We start from the raw sequence: 24,287 nt of genomic DNA on the forward strand, positions 1-24,287 counted from the left end.
TGCCATGCACTATTTAGGATAGAATTTGATCCAAGTTTTGTCCCACTTCAGAGCAATAGTTTAACCTCTAGTTCAGAACAAAAAAACCACACAGAAACTTTTTTAAAATGGCTAATTATGTGGGGGCTTCTCTCTCCAGAATTGGTTCCAAGGACCCTAGATGGGGGTCACTTGCCCCACTCTGCAATCCCACAAAGCATAGCAAACATCAAGAAAAGTATCTGTGCAAGCATGCAGATTTTAGAGCACTTAGAAGCGTTGTCCTTTAAACAGGAAGGACAGAGAGACGACGATGGGAAAGGGCTCCTCTACATACCCATCTTCAGCATGGGAGGCTCTGAAAGGTGTACCGTGATCAGTGGATCAGAGCTGGAGCCGGTTCGCACCAGTTCGCGTGAACCGGTTGTTAAATTTTGAAGCCGGTTTAGACCCGGTTGTTAAAGGGGTGGGCAAACTCCGGCCCACTGGACCATCCTGTCCGGCCCACCTGAGCTCCCGGCTGGGGAGGCTCCCCTGGCTGAGCATTTTTACTCACCCGGCAGCGCTCCGGGTCTTCAGATTTTGGCAGCTCATCATTGACTGTGATCACATATCAGCTGAATGAGAACACCCCATGGAGATGAAGACAACTTGAAACAGCAGCTCTGAGACACATGGGACACTCCACTCATCTTAGTGGATGTTCCCACCCCTCTTTAGAGCCTATGATATACATGAAGTATACCTGTTCTCCACTCCCCATTCAAATGGGCAGGACTTCAGATCTTGGTTCACCTGAGAAAGATTGGGGCGGGGGGCTGTAGATGAGTATAGGCCCCCTAGATCCAGACACACACATGGGTGGCAGTATGAGAGGCTCACAAACCCAGAGCGGCAAGGTTCCCCATAGCCCAGCTCATATGTGGGGGGCCAGAAAGAGGGCTTAGAACGGTTAGAGAGCTGACAGCCCCCCAGATCTGGACATACACAGGGAGGAGATAATGTGAGACTGACAAGTGCCCCTGCTCCATTCTCCCCTCTGCCACACACCCGCACAGCCCCCTTCCCACTGCACTACCCCCTCCACTGCCCCTAACCCCTAAGCCTCCTTCACCTGATCCGTCAATCTCTGTCCCCCTTCCTCTTATCCCCCTTCTCATAACCACCCTCTCCTCGCTACAGCCCCAAACTCCCCTCCTGCAACTCACCCCACCACTCCTTGGAAATATTTTCATGGCTCATTTTTCCCCAAAGACTTTTGGAGACTTAGGGGGGTTGGGTGCAAAATTGGGATGCACTGGCAGAGCTCAGGGTGCCACCCCCCTTTCACCTGAGCCCCCAACCTTTCTCGCCTCCCCACCACCAACATTTATCCCGTTCCCCATAATCCCACCTCCCCTCACTGCAACCCCCACCCCTCTCCCCATATTTCCCCACTTTTCCACCCCAATGCCCCTCACTTCCCAGGAAGCACTCACATGCCTAATTTCCCCCCCAAAATACTTTGATTCCATGATCCCCAAACTCAAATAGCCACTTATGACTCACAAATTGTAGCAACCTCTGGCCCCTCAGTTCAAAACTCCTTTTGTCTTAGGTGGTGGTTTGTGTTTAACATGTTGTTTAGTTATGTTAATGGCAGGATGAGTTCACAGCCATCAAGAGGTCTCTGATTTATCAGTAAGACTAAGATTTTGTCATGACAATTTTTAGTAAAAGTCACAGACAGGTCACAGCCAATAACCCAAAATTCACAGAAGCCCCATGATCTGTCTGTGACTTTTACTAAAAATAACCCTGACGAAATAGGGAGTGGGGGGTCCCCCAACTCCCACCGCTGCTGATGCTCACAGCGGCTGGGAGCGGCAGGCCCCCTCTGCCCATGGAGGCTCAGAGCTCCAGGACTGGCAGCTAGGAGTTGACAGGGCCCCTTGCCCCAGCTCTGAACTCGGGGGCCCCCCACCGCCCGTGTGGATGGGAGTTCCGGGGGCTGCCCGCCACCCGTGGAACTCCAGGGGCCATCACACCTGGGAGCTCTGAGGTGACCTGCTGCATGTGGCGTCTTGGACCTGTGGGGGCCCCTGCTGTGGCTCAGAGCTCCGGGAGTGGCTTGGAGCTCCAGGCAGATGCCTGGGAGTTGCAGCCCCCCCCACCAACAGCTCAGAGCTCCAGGGCTGGCAGCTGGGAGCTGCATCCCACCCGCAGCTGAGAGCTCTGGTGCTCCCTCTGGCTGACAACTCCAGCCCCGCGGCTGAAGCAGAAAACGTCACAGAGGACTCTGGAAGTCACGGATTCCGTGACCTCCCATGACATAATCGTAGCCGTAGTCATTATTACCTCTCAGTTTAACAGTACAACGCAGCAGAAGGAAACTGATTTTTTGGAGTTGGTGCTGTAACTTAGGAACCCCAATTTGGATCACTAATGCTACCCTGTGGCCCTATGCGGCACACCAAATTTCAAAGCTATCCAATTAACTATTTGGATTTTAGAGCACTTACAAGAGTCAAGCTTTGAAACATATAAAATGGTGGGAATGGAAGCCATTTAGTCATTTTTCTATATCAGTGCATGCACAGTGTAAATATGTACATTTCCTTAAATACCATTCTCAATTTGGGTCTCCCAAAGATTTAGTGGATGCCATGCACTACTCTGGATAAAACTCAACAGATTGAGATCATTTTGACCTGCATCACATCAATAGTTTAATCCCTAGCTCTGGGCAAAGAAACCCACCTAGAAACCTTTTTTCAATGGCTATTTTGGGGGGGAGGGGTGCTTGTATCTCCAGAACCCCATGCTCATGTGACTCCAAATTTGGGTCTCTGATCCCACCAAGCACCCTCCCAGGCACACCAAATTTTAAAAAAATCTGACTGAGCATGTCAGTTTTAGAGGACTTAGAAGTGTTAACCCTTAAACAGATATCATGATGCAACCTTAACTATAGGGGTGCTCCCGTGCCACTACAATGACAGACTATGCAGTTCTAAACTTGCGATGCTGTCCAAGCTTCATGGTGGGTTAGGATCCACATAAATAATTGGGAGATAGTGGGCACTGGCTGGAACTACTGCTCTACATGAAGAAAGAACACATGATAGATCCATTTGTGTGGGTGTGCAAATGATCAAGTTCAAATGGAGTGTCGGCTGTCTGGTGGCTTCCACCCTGCAGCAGAGCACAGGGAATGCTCTACTGGTTTCCAGCCAATGCAGACAAACACAAACAAAAGTGACACTTGTTGTGGAACAAGCAAGGTTTTGAAACACAGAGGAAGTGGGAGCCCTCATATCCTCGCAGTGAAGTCACTCTGCTGATAGACTAAAAAATAGAGCCTTCTCCAGAGGAAGCCAACTGGCTTTCAGCTGAGCTTAAATGAAGTAATTGCAGGGCTGCTTTCCAAATTCAAATCAGATTAGATCTGAAGTGAAACAGGGCTGGAAAAAAAAATCTAAACATAGCTTTTCTGATTTCATTGTCAGACAAAATGTACCCGTCAGGCATCTGTACTATCAAAAAGAAATGTGCTTGCTATGATAGACATATTTTACTGTCATCTGGTGGTAAGGGGAGGCAAAGTGAGGTGATTCCAATGCTCGCTTTGGTTTGCCACTTGTATCACCAGTATTTGCTGAAACCCAGAGTTACTACTGTTCTGTATTCAGACAACAGTGAGGACTGTTGTTCAGAATGGTCAGTCTGCTAAAATGTCAACTAGTAAAAATGAAAAATACTACTCCAACCTCCTCCTTTTTATCTCTTAATGAAAAAGGAGTAGCAATATTTAAATATAACAACTCTGAGGGCTGTCACTCTTCAATGTAGACACTACCTATGCCGACAGGAGGGCTTCTCTCATTGGCGTAGGTAATCCAGTGCCCCGAGAGGTGGTAGTTAGGTCAATGGAAGAATTCTTTCATCGATCTAGTGCTGGTCTACACCAGGGGTTAAGTTGGTATAGCTATCTCTCTCAGGAGTTTGATATTTCATATCCCTGTGAGACGTAGTTGTCCTGAAGTAAATTCCTAGTGTAGACCAGGCCTAGGATAGTGGAATTAAACACACACATACAGACATCTGAAAGGAACGGTGGACACACAAGGAAAACTGAAGGGTTCTGCAGCAGCTGTAAAATCCTGACCACCATTTTGCATTTCACCCTTTGAACAGGGTCTCCCTGGCAGCCTCTTTCAAGCTCTGACAGTGGAATTTTCCGAAGACCTCAGACTTGACCTAATTGCAGATCCAATGATCAAGCTCCCAGTGGCTTTAATTGGAGCAGTATCAGGCCAATGCCAAATGCTTCTGAAAACCCCACCATGAACTCCTACAGTATTTAACAGGAGTGGACTCACCCTCAGAATCTTGCACTGAGGTACTAAAGAAGAGAATACAATGCTCTCACTACCGCTCCTCTGGCCCGTCCCCTCAACCGGAGTGCTGCTTCCTGGCAGATCTATTAGTGTCTTCTCCTAAACAAACACATTCCCATCTCCCTAACCCCAGCCAGTACCAGAACCCACCTCACACTCCCCGCCCACTGAGCCAACCACACTGCAGGGAGCTACCCTTTGCTCCAAGCAATGTTCTTCTGCCCTCAGGATGTAACTCGCCTTCTCTTTGCAGGGATGAGTCAGGATCTGGAAGCAGAGAGAGGCAGAGTACACGAGGAAGGATGTGCAAGGCAGGATTTGCTTCTCCCGAGAGAGTCCTGACCGAGCTCCACCTCCCTGATGGCAGAAAACCTCCCTTCGTCCTAACAATGCCTTTAGTAGAGCCCCACTCCCAAATCAGAGGAAAGCAGACAGTTCCCAGGTAACATCCCCCCGGGCATTAGTTAATTATATCTAAGTTAAGAAACAGTTTCTTACTGTAACTGTGGTTCTTCAAGATGTGAAGGTCTAGTGTCATTTGTAAATCCCTATTGCCGAGGTGCAAAGTTTCTTACAAGATACCTGTAAGCTCAAGATAACAGCAGTGGGCATCCCAGGTACATTTACACTCACTGTATTGCCCTGTCCCTTTCTCACCGTGTGCTGGTGACTCGCTATGTATTGCCGGAGCTGCTCTATGTCATGCTCCATGCTGGCCTTTGCTCCTTCCTTGGCTTCAGCTGTTAGCGTGTAAACATTCAGCCCAAGGTGGTATTTCACACAGTAGTCCCCCGAGTGCACTATATGAGACAAAGTGCTCCAAGAGTCCGGTTCACCAGCTTCCTCTCTGAAATAAAACAAACCCAGGTTAATACACAAACGAGGCTGAAACACTGGGATGCAGTGACACACATGCCATTCCTCGGTCTCGATACTCATCTAGTTAATGGCCCAACCAAAAGAGTCTACAGGGCGGTTTATTCTGCAGGCAAGAAGGTCAGGCCAAGAAACACATACACTCCCCAATCTTGGCGGAGGGAAATGAACTGGAGTTGAGAGTTAGAGTCAATGACAAGCTCCATCCCAAAAAGTCCTGCCAAGTCTTATCGACCGGGAGTTTCCAAGCTGTCAGAAGGTTATAGCAAGTAGTGATGAAGGGCAAAGTGAATTTAATGCAGACCAAGGTGGCCAGATTGACAGCCCTAGAGTGGGAACTGTCTCCTAATCTATAGGATAAGGACTTTAGGGCAATAGGCAAGCGACATGACAACTTTTATGACAGAAACATTCCTCCAGGGATCAGACAGAGATAATAAAATCACTTCACAGAGTGCAAGCGGCCATTATGTGGTAGCAACTTTCATTCACTACTGAACTGGACTTGATTTGAATGGCTGGCCTAAAGGGGAAGATCTTATCTGACCATTCTTACATAACTGTTAGGACACCAATATCCTGAGACATCAAGTCCCTCTACACTAGGATTATTGATTTAATTATAGAGCTGCCCATTTTGTCAGTTAACAGTAACAAAATCTTTAATAAAGGTCAGTCCGGCGGGGGGAGGGGGGGGAGACTATGCCGTTGTCTCCATTAGCACAGAGCTTTAAAGTTGTAACTAAATTACATTCTTATTTACATAAAATGAACACAGTAATGGTCAAAATACTGCCACCTTCACTACAAACTTCAGAGCATGACTACACTGACAGAAGAACAGAGGCACACCCATATGGAACTTTTCCTGTCTCTAATTGTTAGAAAAATTGTTATGATACTAACTGTTAACATGAGCTCAGATACCACAGTAAATGGCACCGTTTAAGAACTGGAACTGAATAGAGAAGAGTCAAGTAAAATTTCCATTAAGGTTACAAGCCAAATTCAGGCCTAGCAGAAATTTGCATTTGAGTGACGCCTGAGATAAAGACTGAATTTGAATCTAAAAGTATAAATCATACCGACGTGCTGTGCTGTCTCACAGTGTGATTGGCCCTTTAAGGGGAGTTGGGCCCAACCACAGGTGTGCTAGATCAACTACCTTCCAGCTGAGGCAGATCAGTTAGGAATCAGAACCCAGATGTTTAAAGGTATTTAGACATTACTGTGCTCAGCATTCCAATGTCTAACAGATTTAGGAGCCTAAATCCATTTTTCAAATGTCATGTAAGGAGCCTAAATCCCATGAACCGTCAATAAGATTTTGGCTCCAAAGTGCTGAAATCTCTTTTTCAAAATGAGATTTGGGCTATGTCTACACTGCACTTTTGTCATTATATCTTTTGTCACTCAGGGGTGTGAAAAAACACCCCCCCCGAAGGACAAAAGTTTTGGCGCCGAAAAGCACCAGTGTGGACAGAGCTTTGTCGGTGGGAGACGCGCTTCCAGCGCCAGGGTGGCCGTCTTACATGGCGTGGCTGCAGTGGCACAGCCGTGCTGTCGTAAGGTGTGCGGTGTAGACATAGCCTTCGGCTCGTAAATCAGTGGAGCAAATATTCAATCTCCATTTGCTTTGTGACAAAGTGCTGGAGAACGATGGGAGAGTGGTCCAAGCCTTTGTGGATTCTGCTAAGGCATTTGATAGCATACGACACCAACCTCTTCGGGCAATCCTGTGGCTGGTCGGACCTGGGGAAAATGTAGTAAGGCTTATAACAAATCTCTATGAAAACAAGATGGCTTCAGTGTGCATGAGCAACGTAGTCGGTTTGACTTGAGGATAGATGTCAGACAGGGCTGCGTGCTACCTGCACTTTACCTGTAGCCTACAGGAGGGCACACCTGTCAGTGGACAAAAAATTAGTCATCTATGTTTCACCAATGATGTTAATCAGATAGGACTGTTGCCAAGAAGAGGGGCTCAAATTGCTGGAAAGAGTAGTGGTAGAAGTAGAGATGTTAGATCTAAAGGTATCACATGAAAAGACAAAGACAATGGTAACATCTAAATCTGCTGGAAAAGTGAGATACTTCTAATCCAGATCTGAAGATGCATTGGAGCGTGGTGAGCACTTCAAATACCTAGGTAGCATGACGACAAGAGACTCTAAACATCACTTAGAGATTTGACATAGAACTGGACTCATGACTGCTGCTCAGACACATTTGGAGAAACAAACATATTACCATGAAGTGTTAAATTAAACTGCTGCAGTTTCTTGCCTTCAGCATCTTGCTATATGCAAACAAGACATGAATGCTAAGGAAACAGGATAGTAAGAAGCTTTCTGCTTTTAAATTGAAATTCTACAGGCAATTGCTGTGTATTAGCTAAACCTCACACAGGACTAATGAGGACGTAATCACCCAAATTTACAGCATAATTAGAGTGATACTGTATATTAAGACAATCAGACCAAGAACACTTGAGTTTGCAGGACGCATAGGTCAGATGAACGGAGGAAGATGGCCAAAGAACGTTTTGCAGGGACTGATGCAAGGTGCCAAGGGGTGCCCATGGCGAGCATGGGTTGACGATGTGGTTGATTGGATGGAATGCAGTACAGCGTGCTTCTCGAAGCTGCATGACGACTCTGAAATGTGGAGGAAGATCACACGCCAATGACTTCCATATACTGTGGTTACTGTTTCTTTTGATGTGATTGCACGCACTTTCCACTGTGGGAGAACGTGTATATATATTGCAGTAAATCAGTTAGGTGTGCAATTTTGACTGCAGCAATGCCCAAATATCTTCAAAATTCTGTGCCCAGGTGATTATAAAAATCCAGCAAGTAGCCCGGTAAGACAGAGAGATGTCAGGAGCAGGGACACTCTGGCAAGAAGCCCCTAGGTCAAAGGGGAAGAGCTACAGGAAACAGGCTGGCTCCACTGGCAGGCCCTGGAGCAGGGTGACTCTCAGGCAAACAGCCAGTAGAGTAGAAACCTGTAGGGACTAGCTCCCCACAGGAGACAAGATTCAGGGGAAGGGACGATGGATGTACTGTACTAGTTTTATGTAGAAGAACCACAGCAGAAGCCCTGAGGAAACAGGACTGAATCAGAATCCGCACATGATGTCACTCTTTCCTAGGCTGGAGAGACAGGCCAGTAGCCTATAGGCTGCTATTTTGGAAAGTAAGCATCTTGGATAAACAGCTAGCCCTGAACCCACAAACATTTATACAAGTGCTTAGTTTTAGTCATGTGATTAGTCTCACTAACCTCAATGGGACTACTCACATGCTTAAAGTTAAGCATGTGCACGTTTGTAGGATCGAGGCTTTAGTCTGAAGTTTGCTGTGGTTTTTTTTGCTCTCTGTCAAGTTTCATTTTGAACCAGAAACGAGTTCAAGGAACTGATGAGACACCGGTTTCTCAGCAAGAAGCACTTTCCATTAATGGCCAGATTGTGACTCATCTTGTCACAGTGGCATATGGTGGCCGTGCTGGCTAATTACCCTACGGGTAATCATATCACTTTCACAATAGGGAAAAGAGCCACTGTGGGGCTGATACTTTCCCCTCCAGTGCATGTGGGTGGGAGTGGACAGGGAGGAGTGGAGCCTTGACTTCATCATACTGTGTGCCAGCTAAGCCAGCTGCACTGGTGTGCTGGGGACATATGATGTGTCAGGTATACGGCTCTGCAGGGTACGTCCCTGCCAGAGCAAGTGTGGCGGGGGACTGGGAGGCAGGCAGTTGAGGCAGTTTTCTTCACTAGGAAAAAAGATGTGTAGTTAACTTGAGGCAGTGGCACAAGTTAAAATTCTAGAAAAGACAAGGCCATTTGTAGTTCTCACACAAGTTATCAGGTCAAGTTCAAGGCTGTGGTGGAGCTCAGGGTGTACCTCAACCTGCTAACTCATGTAAAAACTACAAATTGCTTTAACTTCATAAGGATTTTATCTTGCATAAGGCCTGGTCTACACTACATAGTTAGGTGAACGTAAGGCAGCTTACGTCGATCTAATCATACCAGTGTCTACACTATAGCCTTGTCTCCCCAATGTAAGTGCCCTACTATAATGACATAACTTCACCTCCACAAGAGGTGCAAGGCTTATGTCGGTGTAGTTAGGACTATGCAGTGTCTGTACAGACACTATTATTTACATGGTCTGTTCCCTCTCTGGTCAATTTCACGGCTCCAGTGGAGCCGTGAAATTGACAAGAAAGTGGGCAACTAGAGCCCAACTGCCCCCCCCCCCCACACACCTCCTGGGAGCTGGGTGGCTGGACCCCACTCCCGTCTGGGAGCCAGGGCAAGAATGGATCCCACTCCCAGCTGCGAGCCGTGGGCGGCTAAACCCTGCTCCCAGCAGGGAATAGGGAGGCATTGGGGGGGGGGGGGGGGAGCTGGGCTCCCGGCAGGAAGCTGCCAGTGCAGCTGAGAGACCTGGCTCTCAGCTCCCCACACTGCCCCTCTTAGGTCACTGGAAGCACTCCTGGTGAGGATGCACATCACTGACTCAAGGAGAGTCGTGTGGACATGCACCATCACAAAAATTACTGTGGCGGCTGTAAATCTACTTAAGTTTTTAATGTAGACATACCCTTAGTTAATTGAAGTTAAGAACACGCCCTTCTTCCCTAGTGAAAACAAGGCCTGAGCCACATTCTGATTCCCAAGTTTCTTCTGGGGCAGTGCAATTACAAACTACTTCATACGTCAGATGCATGGCAAAGCTATGGTTGAGCCCTAAATGATGAAGGAATTCAAATACTAAAACTAATGCACTCCACTGAGAAATATGTCCATTAGGCCTCATAAAATTACAGGCATATTTACGAACATTTCTATTCAGTGTCTATACATGCCATTTTGAGTCCTTACGATAAAAACAGTAACCCTTTTAACAGGTTAATGAGTAACCAAGGAAACTACTCGAGGAAGGCAAGTCCACTGGATGCTGTTATATAAGTTACCATGCAATTTAAAAGAAACATATAACCTCTGAAGTGAAGCAAAAATGAAGAAATGGATCTCTGTCAACTCTGGCAGTAAGACAGTGGGCACTGTCAGCTGGGGCTACCCTGAGACAGTTTAATACACTATATATATTGCAAGGAACAATCCTGTACTGACAGTGGCTGATGGACTAGCTGCCTTAACAGATTTTTTTCTAATTCTATGACTCACTTCAAATTAATCTATTATTCATCCAAATCGAGCCCAGTCTAAATGGACCTGAGTCTCCTCCCTTTTTCCACAGTGTAACTCAATTGACTTCAATGGAATTACTCCTGGTTTATTTAGAATCAGAATCAATATTGCAATAAAGAAACAGAAGGTAATGTACAGTTTTCTATTATAAATGGCTGTTTCAACTTCTGTAAAACCGACCATCAAACCCCTGCAATCCAAGTTATTTTATGCTTTTAATAGCTCAGTTAACTGAATAAATGGCCCTTCTTTATCAAGGAAACACAGACATTTCTGTCTGAGCTATTTTTCTTTTCAGCTGTCATATATGAGAAATCACTGTACTTAGAGCAGCTTTCAGAATACAATGAAGCAGTCATCGTGAAAAGCCCATTCACCAATTCATGAGAGCAACATCAGCGAGATTAAAGAGAACTAAGCGCAACAGCCTTTGTCAATTTCCCATCAGCTTCAAGTATATTTGCAAGCATCTTCAAACAGGCATCCACAAAGCAATCTACAGAATTCACGATTATAAATGACACCAAATGACTTCACAAACATCAGAATTCAGAAATGAATTACAGAGTAACTATGCCTACCTGTTTGCCTCTAATGAAATTCACCAACTTCACAGAAGTATGCCAAATTTATTCAAATAATTACTTCCACATACAAAGAAAATAATTTCTTTCATATACAAATTTCATGCTGTATGTTAAACTGAACATTTCCATAACGGTGCATAAATCGTAGCAAATTACAGTTCACACCCAGGCAGTTGCAGGGGACTTTTTGGCTCAGTATGAAATAACAGTCATATGTACCATGCCCATGCCCATGCGAAACAAAGATATAACTGATGGCTTGCATCTACCACCCTTACTCCATGAGTTGTCCCACTGAGGACCAGGATGAGTCTTCAGCTAATGGGACTCCTCCCAGAGGAAGGTAATGCCACAGTTCAGGGCAACTGCACTTGTAGTTCCCCTTTGTATCCACGCAAAGGCACCCATTCTTAGGCTTCCAGCTCCCCAGCTGTCCCTCTCTTGAGCAGAGACCTGCATCTCACTTCCTGCTGACTGGGGGTTTTCTAGGCTGTGAGTTCCCCAGCAAGTCAGACTGCCTAAGCAGGCCTGCTTTGCTTTCTCCTCAGAGGCTATTAACAGAGCAACTGCCCATAGGCATAAGCTACCCATAGCTTTCCCTAAGCAAGCAAATTTATTCTCAAGGTGAAAGCATTACAGAGAAAAACACCCCCCCCCCCCAAAAAAAGCCCTGCGCACATGCAAAGAAGCTTACCGGAGATCACCCCAACTCTGACAAGAGCTCTGGGAGGAGTCAGTCCCTCAACCCCACTGAAGGGTTTTTTCTGTGGTTACAAATTCATAAAACCTTTTGCTCAGAACCAGAATGCCCATGAATTTCAGAGTAATTTTTTATATAGTTTAGGCCTCTGATCTTGCCCTCACATAACAGGTGATCAGATTACAAAGATATCCCCCTCCCACTCAGGACAAAGCTTCAAAAGGCTGGTTTGTTCCATAACCAGATAGGGTACACTTGCACACCTTTCCTCCCTAGAGACTTCCTTGAAAACCAACTTAACTTTGAAAGCTCATTTTTTGTCTAGCACATTGCTTCAGATAAAAATATTATCCACTCTTTCCTGTCAGTGTGTAACTATAAAGTAGACAACACCAGCAATGGGAAAGGAAATTTAAATTTACTGTGCTAGTCCCTTCCTCATCTTGGAATTCCTCAACTTGGAATTTGCATTTTTACACAGAATCTTTAGTTTTTACATTTTGTGAACAAACAAAAACATATATTAACTATTAAGTAAATTTTACTGAAAGTACCATTGTCACCCATTCATCGTGCACAGCCTTCCCCTCCTGTGGTGGATATTTGAATGTGCTTTAAATTTACATAGTTAAACATATTCTAATAAACTATTTCTGGCATATAAAATTTATTCAATGGTGTACAGGGGTTCATCTTTTAATGCATCTCAAATTTTACTTCAGCCTCCAGATATGAGTAATTAAAGTTATGAAAAGATGCTGAAAACTTTATAAATCACTCCTAAAGACCATGTCACTGCGTTTGGCAAGGACAAATTTCATGTTGACGGTAATGTGCTGTTCAGTCCTGTAGGCAGCAAGGCTGTAGGCTACATTGTAAGGCAGACAAATACAAATGGCAATTTATTTTATTTTATTAGAATGATCGATGGCACTGGTAGGATTTGAACTTGCTTAAAAATTGTAAGTAGATCAATAAAACATTGTTCAACTGAATATTGTGGCTAGGGAAACTAAAATGAAACTCTGAGCTTTAATCACAGAAAAACCACAGATTTTTTCGTTTTTTTTTTTTAAATCAGAGAATTTTGGAGTTTTTATCAAGGAAAACTAGGATCCCTGTTGATCAGATCTATGCAGTCAGAGTATCCACACAGCACTGAATAAAGTTCAAGCATAAAAACTGGGATGAATTCTCTGCTCTCAGTCCCTGTTTTGGTTGTTCCAAAATCCTAGTCAGAAAAAAGATATTCCTGGAGGGAAGAAATTTCTCTCTTTGAGAACAGATGAACAGTGTTTGCAGCCAATAAGGAAAAAATATTTACCAGGCCATCCTGCAGCTACAGAAACATCTCAGATTAGGATGGCATACTGAATCCAAGAAACGAATTAGACTGGTCACACACTAGCGCAGTTAGTACATTTGAAATGTAGAACAGCACAATCTATTTTCATGTCCAAAGGCTGCCCAAGTAGATCATTTGTGCTTCCCTGGTGAAGAGCAAGCACTTAAGTAACGAAATAACAGATTTAACATGGCAGAGCAAATAGGATGGCTCTGCGTCGCTATCTCTGCAACGGAAAGAGATAGAAATCTGCAGCTGTACAGCAAGTCTTAGAACTTCCTGCAACTACTGATGAGATATTTTTTAAAGAAGAGCGAGAAGGGGAAAACAAAATGTGCTTCAAAAACAGAGAGACGCATTTGCAATTGGACTCTGAGGTCCTAAGTGCAAAGTTTCAGATACTGAGTTGCACAGGTTTGAAAATCATATGGAGTCCATGCACCACGTGAATAATTCTGAAGGATAAACATTTCCCAGTATGCAGGGGAACACAGAAAGAGAGAGAGAGAGAGAGAGAGAAAGCGTGGATTGGTGAGTTCAATAGATGCTTGTGTTAGGAAAGAATTATCCAGCATCTTTCAATAACAAGCCAAGAAAGTTGTGCTGGAACTCAACATGTTATTTCCTGGGGTTAGCCCCTTCAGACTTCCACATTCTGGAGCTGGACTTTGACTCAAACAAGGCAAAAATTAGCAGTGTTGCCAACTCTCATAATTTTACTACTCTCATGATATCTGATTATTATTCTGAAATCCCCAACTCCCTGATTCATGTGATTAATGAGATAATCTCAGAGGGTTTTTTAGTATGTTTCTAGCCCTCACGGCTGTGAAGAAAAGCTGGACAACATGAACTTTAAACTCTCAAATACCAGAAAGCAGATAAACACACACCACTTTTTTTTTTTAATTAATCTCATGATTTTTCATCACTTGGTGTTGGGAAATGGCAATACTGGAATAAGCACTAGACAATCTATTCAGATTTTAGTGAGCGCTCTGTGACAGAACAGGGCAAACAACTTCAGTAAAGCTCATAGTTAGATCCTTCGCTATTGAAATTTAACGACACTGATGACAGGGTCACCATTAAAAAGTCAACATTTCCGCAAAGCTACCACAGTGTTATATCAGATCCCAGAGTATTTCCCTAGTTCTAGAAAGGAATTCTATTATGTGGTTGCTCTGGGTAAATAACTTTTAATGGTAAGAACTATAGCTACTTATTCTAGCAAATACTATCACCGCTGAGAGGACACGATACTTCACAGCTGAAATGGTATTCACTACCATTGTGCAGGGGCAATGCAAAATAATCTGGAAATATAGCCTCTCAGAACTACAATAAAGAAGAACTTTAATACTCACCAATGACATTTTCAAAGAATCAGAATATCATAGAATATCAGGGTTGGAAGGGACCCCAGAAGGTCATCTAGTCCAACCCCCTGCTCAAAGCAGGACCAATTCCCAGTTAAATCATCCCAGCCAGGGCTTTGTCAAGCCTGACCTTAAAAACCTCTAAGGAAGGAGATTCTACCACCTCCCTAGGTAACGCATTCCAGTGTTTCACCACCCTCTTAGTGAAAAAGTTTTTCCTAATATCCAATCTAAACCTCCCCCACTGCAACTTGAGACCATTACTCCTCGTTCTGTCATCTGCTACCATTGAGAACAGTCTAGATCCATCCTCTTTGGAACCCCCTTTCAGGTAGTTGAAAGCAGCTATCAAATCCCCCCTCATTCTTCTCTTCTGCAGGCTAAACAATCCCAGCTCCCTCAGCCTCTCCTCATAACTCATGTGTTCTAGACCCCTAATCATTTTTGTTGCCCTTCGCTGGACTCTCTCCAATTTATCCACATCCTTCTTGAAGTGTGGGGTCCAAAACTGGACACAGTACTCCAGATGAGGCCTCACCAATGTCGAATAGAGGGGAACGATCACATCCCTCGATCTGCTCGCTATGCCCCTACTTATACATCCCAAAATGCCATTGGCCTTCTTGGCAACAAGGGCACACTGCTGACTCATATCCAGCTTCTCGTCCACTGTCACCCCTAGGTCCTTTTCCGCAGAACTGCTGCCTAGCCATTCGGTCCCTAGTCTGTAGCGGTGCATTGGATTCTTCCATCCTAAGTGCAGGACCCTGCACTTATCCTTATTGAACCTCATCAGATTTCTTTTGGCCCAATCCTCCAATTTGTCTAGGTCCTTCTGTATCCTATCCCTCCCCTCCAGCGTATCTACCACTCCTCCCAGTTTAGTATCATCCGCAAATTTGCTGAGAGTGCAATCCACACCATCCTCCAGATCATTTATGAAGATATTGAACAAAACCGGCCCCAGGACCGACCCTTGGGGCACTCCACTTGATACCGGCTGCCAACTAGACATGGAGCCATTGATCACTACCCGTTGAGCCCGACAATCTAGCCAGCTTTCTACCCACCTTATAGTGCATTCATCCAGCCCATACTTCCTTAACTTGCTGACAAGAATACTGTGGGAGACCGTGTCAAAAGCTTTGCTAAAGTCAAGAAACAATACATTCACTGCTTTCCCTTCATCCACAGAACCAGTAATCTCATCATAAAAGGCGATTAGATTAGTCAGGCATGACCTTCCCTTGGTGAATCCATGCTGACTGTTCCTGATCACTTTCCTCTCATCTAAGTGCTTCAGGATTGATTCTTTGAGGACCTGCTCCATGATTTTTCCAGGGACTGAGGTGAGGCTGACTGGCCTGTAGTTCCCAGGATCCTCCTTCTTCCCTTTTTTAAAGATTGGCACTACATTAGCCTTTTTCCAGTCATCCGGGACTTCCCCGGTTCGCCACAAGTTTTCAAAGATAATGGCCAATGGCTCTGCAATCACAGCCGCCAATTCCGTCAGCACTCTCGGATGCAACTCGTCCGGCCCCATGGACTTGTGCACGTCCAGCTTTTCTAAATAGTCCCTAACCACCTCTATCTCCACAGAGGGCTGGCCATCTCTTCCCCATTTGGTTATGCCCAGCGGAGCAGTCTGGGAGCTGACCTTGTTAGTGAAAACAGAGGCAAAAAAAGCATTGAGTACATTAGCTTTTTCCACATCCTCTGTCACTAGGTTGCCTCCCTCATTCAGTAAGAGGCCCACACTTTCCTTGGCTTTCTTCTTGTTGCCAACATACCTGAAGAAACCCTTCTTGTTACTCTTGACATCTCTTGCTAGCTGCAGCTCCAGATGCGATTTGGCCCTCCTGATATCATTCCTACATGCCCGAGCAATATTTTTATACTCTTCCCTGGTCATATGTCCAACCTTCCACTTCTTGTAAGCTTCTTTTTTATGTTTAAGATCCGCTAGGATTTCACCATTAAGCCAAGCTGGTCGCCTGCCATATTTACTATTCTTTGTATATAGAAGTTGTATGGGTTAAGGGACCCAATGCAACATGCTCAGGTGATTAACTTTTCACCAACTACCACACCCGACTCTGTGTGGGTATGGATATGGGTATGTGAGAGTTTGTGTATATGTGTGTGAGAGAGAGAGAGAGAGAGATTCACATTTTAGGTGCCTCCAGAAATATGTAGGAAAGCAGCAGCAAATACATTTGTTAGTGCCCTCAGAATATGTTATGGACTACTCGCTAGTCTGAATGCTTTCCGAGGTGGCAAGAAAGAGTTAAAAGTTTACTTGCGTAATAGTGACTAATTCCTTACCATACTGCATATGGAAGTGAATAGCAGCAGGCTAGAAGATTAGGACACTAATAATTCTGGATTGTGTAACCACTGCTCCCCAGTAAAAGGTGAAATGTTAAACACATGGTTTCAAAATGCCTTACACTGTAATCTGGGAAACGTTCAGACCACTGATCAAATACCAGACAATATAAAATTCCTCTCAGAAAGGTGGTTTAATTTGCATCCCTTCTTTAATAAAATGTTCACAGACTTTCATATCCTCAGATAGTGAGCAAAATTATTCTCAGTGCAATTCAAATTATACTTCTTCCCACAAAGGGACTACACTCTTTTAAACGAAGTATTTTTCAGGCTTCAATGCGGGCTGTAAAATAAGAAATCAAAACCGCAACACTGATATGATATATACTTCCAAGCAAAACAGTTCACATACTATAAATTCCATAAGACATAATTGCCATAAGAATTAAATTAATTCTTCCTTTTGTTTTATATTCATACCAACTATCTTGAATTCAAAAAGATTGGTGCCTCTTGGCATTCACCTCTAGAGATCCAATACTGTACCACTCATACTTAAGGAACCGAAACAGCCTATTACAGGCAATTAGTGAAGAAAAGGGATGGCCGAATTTTGCATAGCTGATGGTCTCACTGGAAAATTAGGGTAAGTCTGGGAGCTGCATGTATTTAGGATAAAATGGAGCAGATTCACCCAACCTCATCTTTAATACACAGGTGTGGCCAACGGAAACTACTTCGGCATGCAATGTTCTACCTGTAGCCAAACAAAGGTTTCTCTGGTCAAGATGAGCATTGCATAACGAGAAATGTTGTCTCTGCAGGACACACCTACACAATGAACATGAGCATGACTACCGGCTATGTTAGAACTCTATGGAAGGCTGCATTTTGCTTGCAAGCCACCCCTTTGACTATATCTGATATAGGAGGATCTTATTCTTACTCTTGCTTGTCCCCAGCCCTCTCCTTTCCCTTGAGGGAGGTAAGAGATCTTCCCCTCACAGTCTTTTTTTGACTTCTTGATTGGAGCTGTAGAGGGAGACCTATACCGGCCAAGGTGCTCGGTGTGGAGTCGGACCACTGCTCCGGTGCCAGAGTGAGTGTCAACTTCATTAGAAGTGCTTTTAAAAGGATATTGCACACCTTCTTCATCTTAGGTTTGAAAGACTTGCAGATACAAACACCTGTTACTTATGTGCCCCTCACGTAAGCACCATAGGCAGCAGTTATGTGGATGGCTGATGGGCACAGGCCATTTGCAGCGATCGCAGGGCTTAAAGCCTGGGGACTGGGGCACGCCCTGTCCCCTGGCTGAGTCCCATTCGAGACTACGAGAAGTTCAAGTACTACTACTAAGGGTAACTAAAACTATACTACAAGTTCTAGGAACAGAGAACGAGACAATGCTAGCCGAAGCAGCAGACGTTTCCAGCACCGTCACTGGTGGCAAGAAGGAACTGAGGGAGCTGGCGGTGCCCCTCATACCATGGCATATGTGCGCTGCTCCAGGGGATGCCAGAGCCGGTCCCCTACGGATACTGCTGAGAAAAAAACTTTTGGCACCGGTGCATGTGGCGAGCACACACACCTAATATGGAATGGACATGAGCAAGCACTCAAAGAAGAACTGCTCTTCTTGTATGTTGGTTAAGAACCTGTTACAAACTTGTTTTCTATCTCCAAGGAACCCTTTTGCTGGACTAAATGGAATCTTATGCAGAACAACTTTGATGGTGCACTGGAATGCCTATTGCTAAGTTATTCTACCCACAACCCCCAAAAAACCTTATTAACTCTGTAACAGATAAATATTCACAGGGTAATAGGTAACAGTGTTACCAGCTTAAAATAAGGAAGTTTTGCACAATAAATGGAACAACATGGAAAGCACTATCATAGCCTATATAAATTCTAGTACAATATGAAAATTGAAAGAGAGAGTGGCAATCAAAGCCATTAAGCAGCTGAGCTAGAGTGGGCATTCAAGGGGCTATATCTATCCAACAGGACACAAGTGAATATGGGCTACTTGATAGGACACCAGGTTTCGTCTGTTGTATATTACATTTTAACAGGATAGTTTCTGAGCCATAACTGGGTTTGAAGGAATGTTTATCCATTAACTGGAAGAAATGCTGAGAAGCTGAGGTGCTATGTTAGTTGCAAACATAGAGGTTCAGGGGGAGGAGTAGACTTGAAGTTTGGGGAGAGGGAAGGTTTGGGTGCAACCATGGGGGAACATGAAAGGGACATAATTTCCCGCAGTTTTCTTACAATCCTCGTGATGCCTCCCTCAATGTGAATGCTTTAAAATGGTTACTCTGAATCAGCCCAGTCTAGTAGGGACAAAAAAGAATTTCCCAGATGAAAGACCTTCAGTGACCTGTATGGAATGAGCTAGTATTCTTCATCAAGTTTCTAGCAGACAGCTACACACCTCACAAAAATAATTTCCTATAATTAGCCCTCATTAGCATGCTCAGCAGAAATACTGAAGAATGAATGGGCCATAGAGACCACACTCCCACTAGGTTAGGGCTGTGACAAAGGAGATGTCATGTTCCAGCTTTGTCAACCTGGTGCCTCTTGCAAACAGTATTTTCATAAAAATATTTATAAGTGTTACTTTCTGACGCTGAACATTCTGTGGATTCAAGCTATCTGCCTAATTAATGAGTCATTCTATCTCTTCTGGATAACAATGAAATTAATACCCCTATTAACCACTGTCTGTGTAGCCTCTACATTCTGTGTGTCACAATGGCAAAGCCAGCCATCCCCTACAATTACAGAGGTATGAGGACACCATCAATACTGCTACTATAGAAATAAGCACCTAAACGCTCACAAATTTATTAAAGGGGCATTTCCAGGTCAAATTAAGCCGAAAATTCAAGTTTGTAAAAGCCTTTCGACATATTCTCCACTGTTTTGCACCTTGTGTCATCATATACACCTGTGCAAACTGAGTGCAAAATACCATAAAATGCTACTATCCTGATTTAGCAGTGTTATATGACCACTCTGCACTCACTTTTCATAGGTGTAAATGACAGCAAAAGATACAAGAGAGACAAGATGGGTGAGGTAGTATCTTTTATTAGGCCAATTTCTGTTGGTGAGAGAGAAGCTTTTTAGCCACACAGAGCTCTGCTTCAGATAAAAGATATGAGACAGAGGAGACTCAAGCCCAAATAATGATAATGATGATGATTTTTTTGTTTTTTTTTAAACTTCTGATCATATACAAATGTTTCCATGACTCCACTTTTTTAAATTGCACCTTTTAAAAAAAAATGCTCTGTAGTGTTGCAAACACAAATACTACAGCATTGTATTAGGGCACAAGACCCAGAAAGCGTCACTGTCTAGGAAGAAAAACTATGAATAAAAGTTAGACTGATCAGATCAGTCTGCCCAAGCTGAATGAAGTCCAAAATAGGACACAAACAGCAAAAAGGGTTAGAAGTATATTCTTATTCTTTCTTGCCATAACTCATGATAGTACGCTTGGCTGTCATGCAATTGGTCTCTCTAAGGTCCAGTAATGCCCAGCTCATGTACCGAGCCTTTTGTCTCCCCCTTGAATGTCTTCCATCCACCCATTGCAAAGGCCAGCCTACCAATATAACTCTCAGGTCTTCACTAGCTGTGTCCCTAACAATGTAGCCTAGTCTCCCTCAACTTTGTTTTCAATTGGGGCAACCTGCATTAGGCCCCTCACAATCTCATTTCTTTCTGTCTCACAAAGTGTCCAACCATTTGACCATCCCAACATCTTCATATTGGGGAACATACTGATTTATTTTCTTGTGGAAGGTCAAGTCTCTGTCCCATACGTTAGGAGGGGTCAAATTACAGTTTTATGCACTCTAGCCTTTAACTTTATTGCCATCTTTTTATAAAGGAGAACTGGGGTCAGCGCCTACCATTTGCATCAAGTAGCTTTGGTACAATGCCGAGCATCACTCAGGAGGACACCATTGTCAGCAACCACTGATCCGATGTATTTAAATTTTTTCACTCTTCTAAGCTCTCTGCCCGTAATATCTTTTGGGGGTGGGTCCTCCTCCCGCAGTCAGCATAGCCTCGATCTTACCAACATTCACTCCAAGCACTGCCGACTCAAAACTGTGCTGCCAATGTTCCAGATTGGTACCTGCAGAGTCTCACAATGTTTTGCGCATGCCACTGGCCATCAACAAACAGGGTGTGCCAAGGTGTCTTCCTCTGTACACTCTCACTGAGCGCATCTCAGACACCTGTAGACAAAAACCGCTGACTCCTGGTGCAGGACAACATTTACTGGAAATTCTCTGCATAGCCCCGTTTGGTTTTGACACAGTAGTCAAGCCATCATACCTAACCCAGATAAAATGGATATATCCGTCTAGCACACCTGCCCATCGCAAACGCTAATTACCTTGGTACATGATCATACACCTTCTCCAAGTCCACAAAGACTATGCCCAGTTGCCATCTCTTTTTGCTGAACTTCTCCATGAGGATTTGTAGAGCAAATATGGCATCAATTTTACTTCTTCCTGGCCTAAGTCCATATTGACCGTTCCAAATTTCAACTGTTCCATGCAAATACTTTTCAATAATCTTCTCCCATATCTTCATAGCATGTGATGTCAGCTGAATTGAGTGATAATAGGAAATACAGTGTAATATCTCCTTTATGTTTAAAAATGGGCACCATGAAGCTTTTAAGCCTTTCATTAGATATTTTCCTCTTTCTTAAGAATATAGTTCAACAGACTTGTAAAATATAGGACACCTCCCCTTCCCAATGACTCCAGCCCATCCACCAGTACTTCTTCTGGCCCAGCTTTCTCCTTTTTCATTCTCCTATGTGCCTCCCAAACCTCTTCATCCTGCGTGTAATTTTTCATGCCCAAGTTTGGCTTATGTGTTCTTAGTTCCTCTCTTGGGTTCTCTTCATTAATCACTCTTTCAAAATAATCACCCCAGACTTTACTGATTGATTCAGCATTTGTTTGCAATATACCATGTCCGTTTCTAATAATACACAAACTGGTTCACATCCCTCATCATTTTCTCTCGACTTAATGAGTTTGCAGATGGTCTTTTCTTCCTCATCTCCTCCTTGTCAGTTATACAGTTTGTCACTGGCCTAAATTTTGTTTGTCATAACACGCCTTTTAGCTTCCTTTTTTGCCTTCATATACGCCCTATTATCACTGTTCAAGCCACTGGCCTACTGTTTTTTTAAAGGTTACCTTTTTCTTTTCAATGGATTCTTTCTTTTGATGATTCCATCACCCAGTGTTCCTCCTTATCCTTTTCGGCACTGATTTCATCACTCCTAGGACTCCTTGTGCCACATCCAGCAATATTAACTTTAGTTTGTACCAGTTATTTTCCACACATCCCTATGTGTAGTCTGGAAGCATATACATTACTTCTTCTTCAAAGATTTTTTTCATTCCTATCTTTAAGTTTCCACCACTTCAGCTTTTCCAGTGCCCAGCAGTTTAGATGTTTCTGAGGTCTCTGCATTCTGAAGTCCATAATAAGTCTGTGTTGGTTTATAATGCTCTTGCCAGGTATTACCTTACAATTGATTATTCATGAGCTATTGCTGCTTCTTGTCAAAAAGAAATCAATTTGGGACTTGTGTCTGCCACTTGTACACCTTATGAGGTTGCTTCTGGTGTTAGCAATCACTAGACAAGTCTGTATGGCCATTTCCAATGGAGTTTTCGGTTCCAATGTCGTGCCTTCCATGGACTGTTTCATACCCAGTCTTTGCAAATTATAACATGTGTACTTAGATCTGCTTGATAATTAACTTCTCATTGGGTGGTATGTTTCCAGTAAGGCACAACAACTGATCCATAAACTCCACTTTTACCTTTTGATCCTCTCCTAACTCTAGTGCATATCCACTTACTATATGGACAGTTACGTCAGCTCAGTTTAATACTCATCAGTCCGTCTGACATGATGGTAAACTCTACCAAATGCCTCTGCATGGTTTCATCCAGAATAACTCCAACACCATTAAAAGCATATTAGATTTTAATATTTTTAAATTTAATAATATAAGGTGATATTAATACAAAGAGACAACTCATTTTTAGTATTTTTTTAAACTGGACAGTGTCCCTGTAATATCAAATCTACTGAGAAAACTTTAGGAGAGGAAAAGGAAATCAGTTGTCATCTAGTGAAAGAAGACAACGCTGGGAGGGAAAGAAATTTGATATTCTTATCAGAAGGAGGAAGCATTTCATGAGCTTTGGAGAAGGGCATGAGTCTCAAAGCAACCCCCACTCTTTTCCAATTATGGTTGCTCTTGGCCATTGGCAATTGAGATGCTTTGCACACTCCTGTCCATGTGCTTAACATTTATGCATCTCACTCTGCCACCATCATTCCTCCTAGTTGAAGGGTCAATAAGAGGCAACCTTAGGAGGACATGTCACCTTTCATCTATAAGTTATCAGTTCAAATCCAGCTGAGGACAAGCACATAGGCAAAGATATTTCAGACTGTCAGAGAAGAAGCACCGGCTTACATACAACAGCCAAAAACCTGGAGCTGATATGAAGCCAGGTACTTACATCAGTACATGCGTATAAGTGGTGATTCTGGGAGTGCATTTACATAGTAGGCAACTTTCCTGCTAGGAATAGGTTAAGTTAAATAAAACTACCTAGCCATGAAAATAAATGAAAATGTCAAGTGACTTATCCTCATTTTTGTTATTGTTATTATAATATTTGGAGATGAGAGAGGGGAAGAGAAAGTCTTCAGCTTCTACTCTGACCACAGTTAAAGCCCTTATTCAGCAAAGTATTTAAACACATGCCTATCTTTAAACCCACACTTAAATCCTTTGCTAAATAGGAATGGGATTACTCATGTATTTAAAATTAAGTGTGTACTCAAGTGCCTAAAGTGACAGATACATAGAAAAGTACCCATCTCAGAGGCACTACTGAAAGCATCTCATTGGGACAACAGCACAGACCTCATCACTTACGTATTTTAGATCAAGGATTGCAAAATGCTCACAAAACATCTTGTTATCCGTGAGATTTTTTTTTCTTTTATGTTAGTTGGGTCTCGGTCAGTATGAACTTGGAAATTACATCAATTTTCTGACAAGAACCACACTTTGTCCTGCTTCTCTGTGCACTGATTTACATCTTCACATGCTGAGGCACCTGGCTATTATCAGAATATTTTAAGGAAGGGTAATACTCTCCCTATGATCCCTTAGAAACCCACCAGACAGTGATAACTGCACAGACGCAGAACTGACTCAAATGAAAATCAAAAGGTTTCTAGGAGAAATTAGTGACTGCTTAAGCTTTGAATCTCTCCTTTCTCTCATAAGTGTCCAAAAATAAGAGCCAGACAGGACAAAAAAAAAGGGGTGTATTCCTTGTGGTTCTTTTCATCCTTCTCACCTACTTCTTTTTTTATGGTGCCACACTCAGGAT

At 43.5% G+C, this 24,287-nt stretch overlaps 1 protein-coding gene across 4 annotated transcripts in view; it reads right to left on the minus strand.

The window, feature by feature from the left end:
- AKAP13 (A-kinase anchoring protein 13) overlaps positions 1 to 24,287 on the minus strand; it is a 325,968-nt gene that overhangs the window by 144,559 nt on the left and 157,122 nt on the right. For all 4 annotated transcript variants that reach the window (XM_084642499.1, XM_084642498.1, XM_084642496.1 and 1 more), the window contains exon 8: positions 5,016 to 5,205. In XM_084642499.1, coding sequence (XP_084498625.1) covers positions 5,016 to 5,205 — 190 coding nt within the window. The remainder of the gene's footprint in view (positions 1 to 5,015; positions 5,206 to 24,287) is intronic.

This window comes from Lepidochelys olivacea (genome assembly GCF_965140295.1).
Source record: "Lepidochelys olivacea isolate rLepOli2 genome assembly, chromosome: 10".
Lineage (NCBI taxonomy): Eukaryota > Metazoa > Chordata > Testudines > Cheloniidae > Lepidochelys > Lepidochelys olivacea.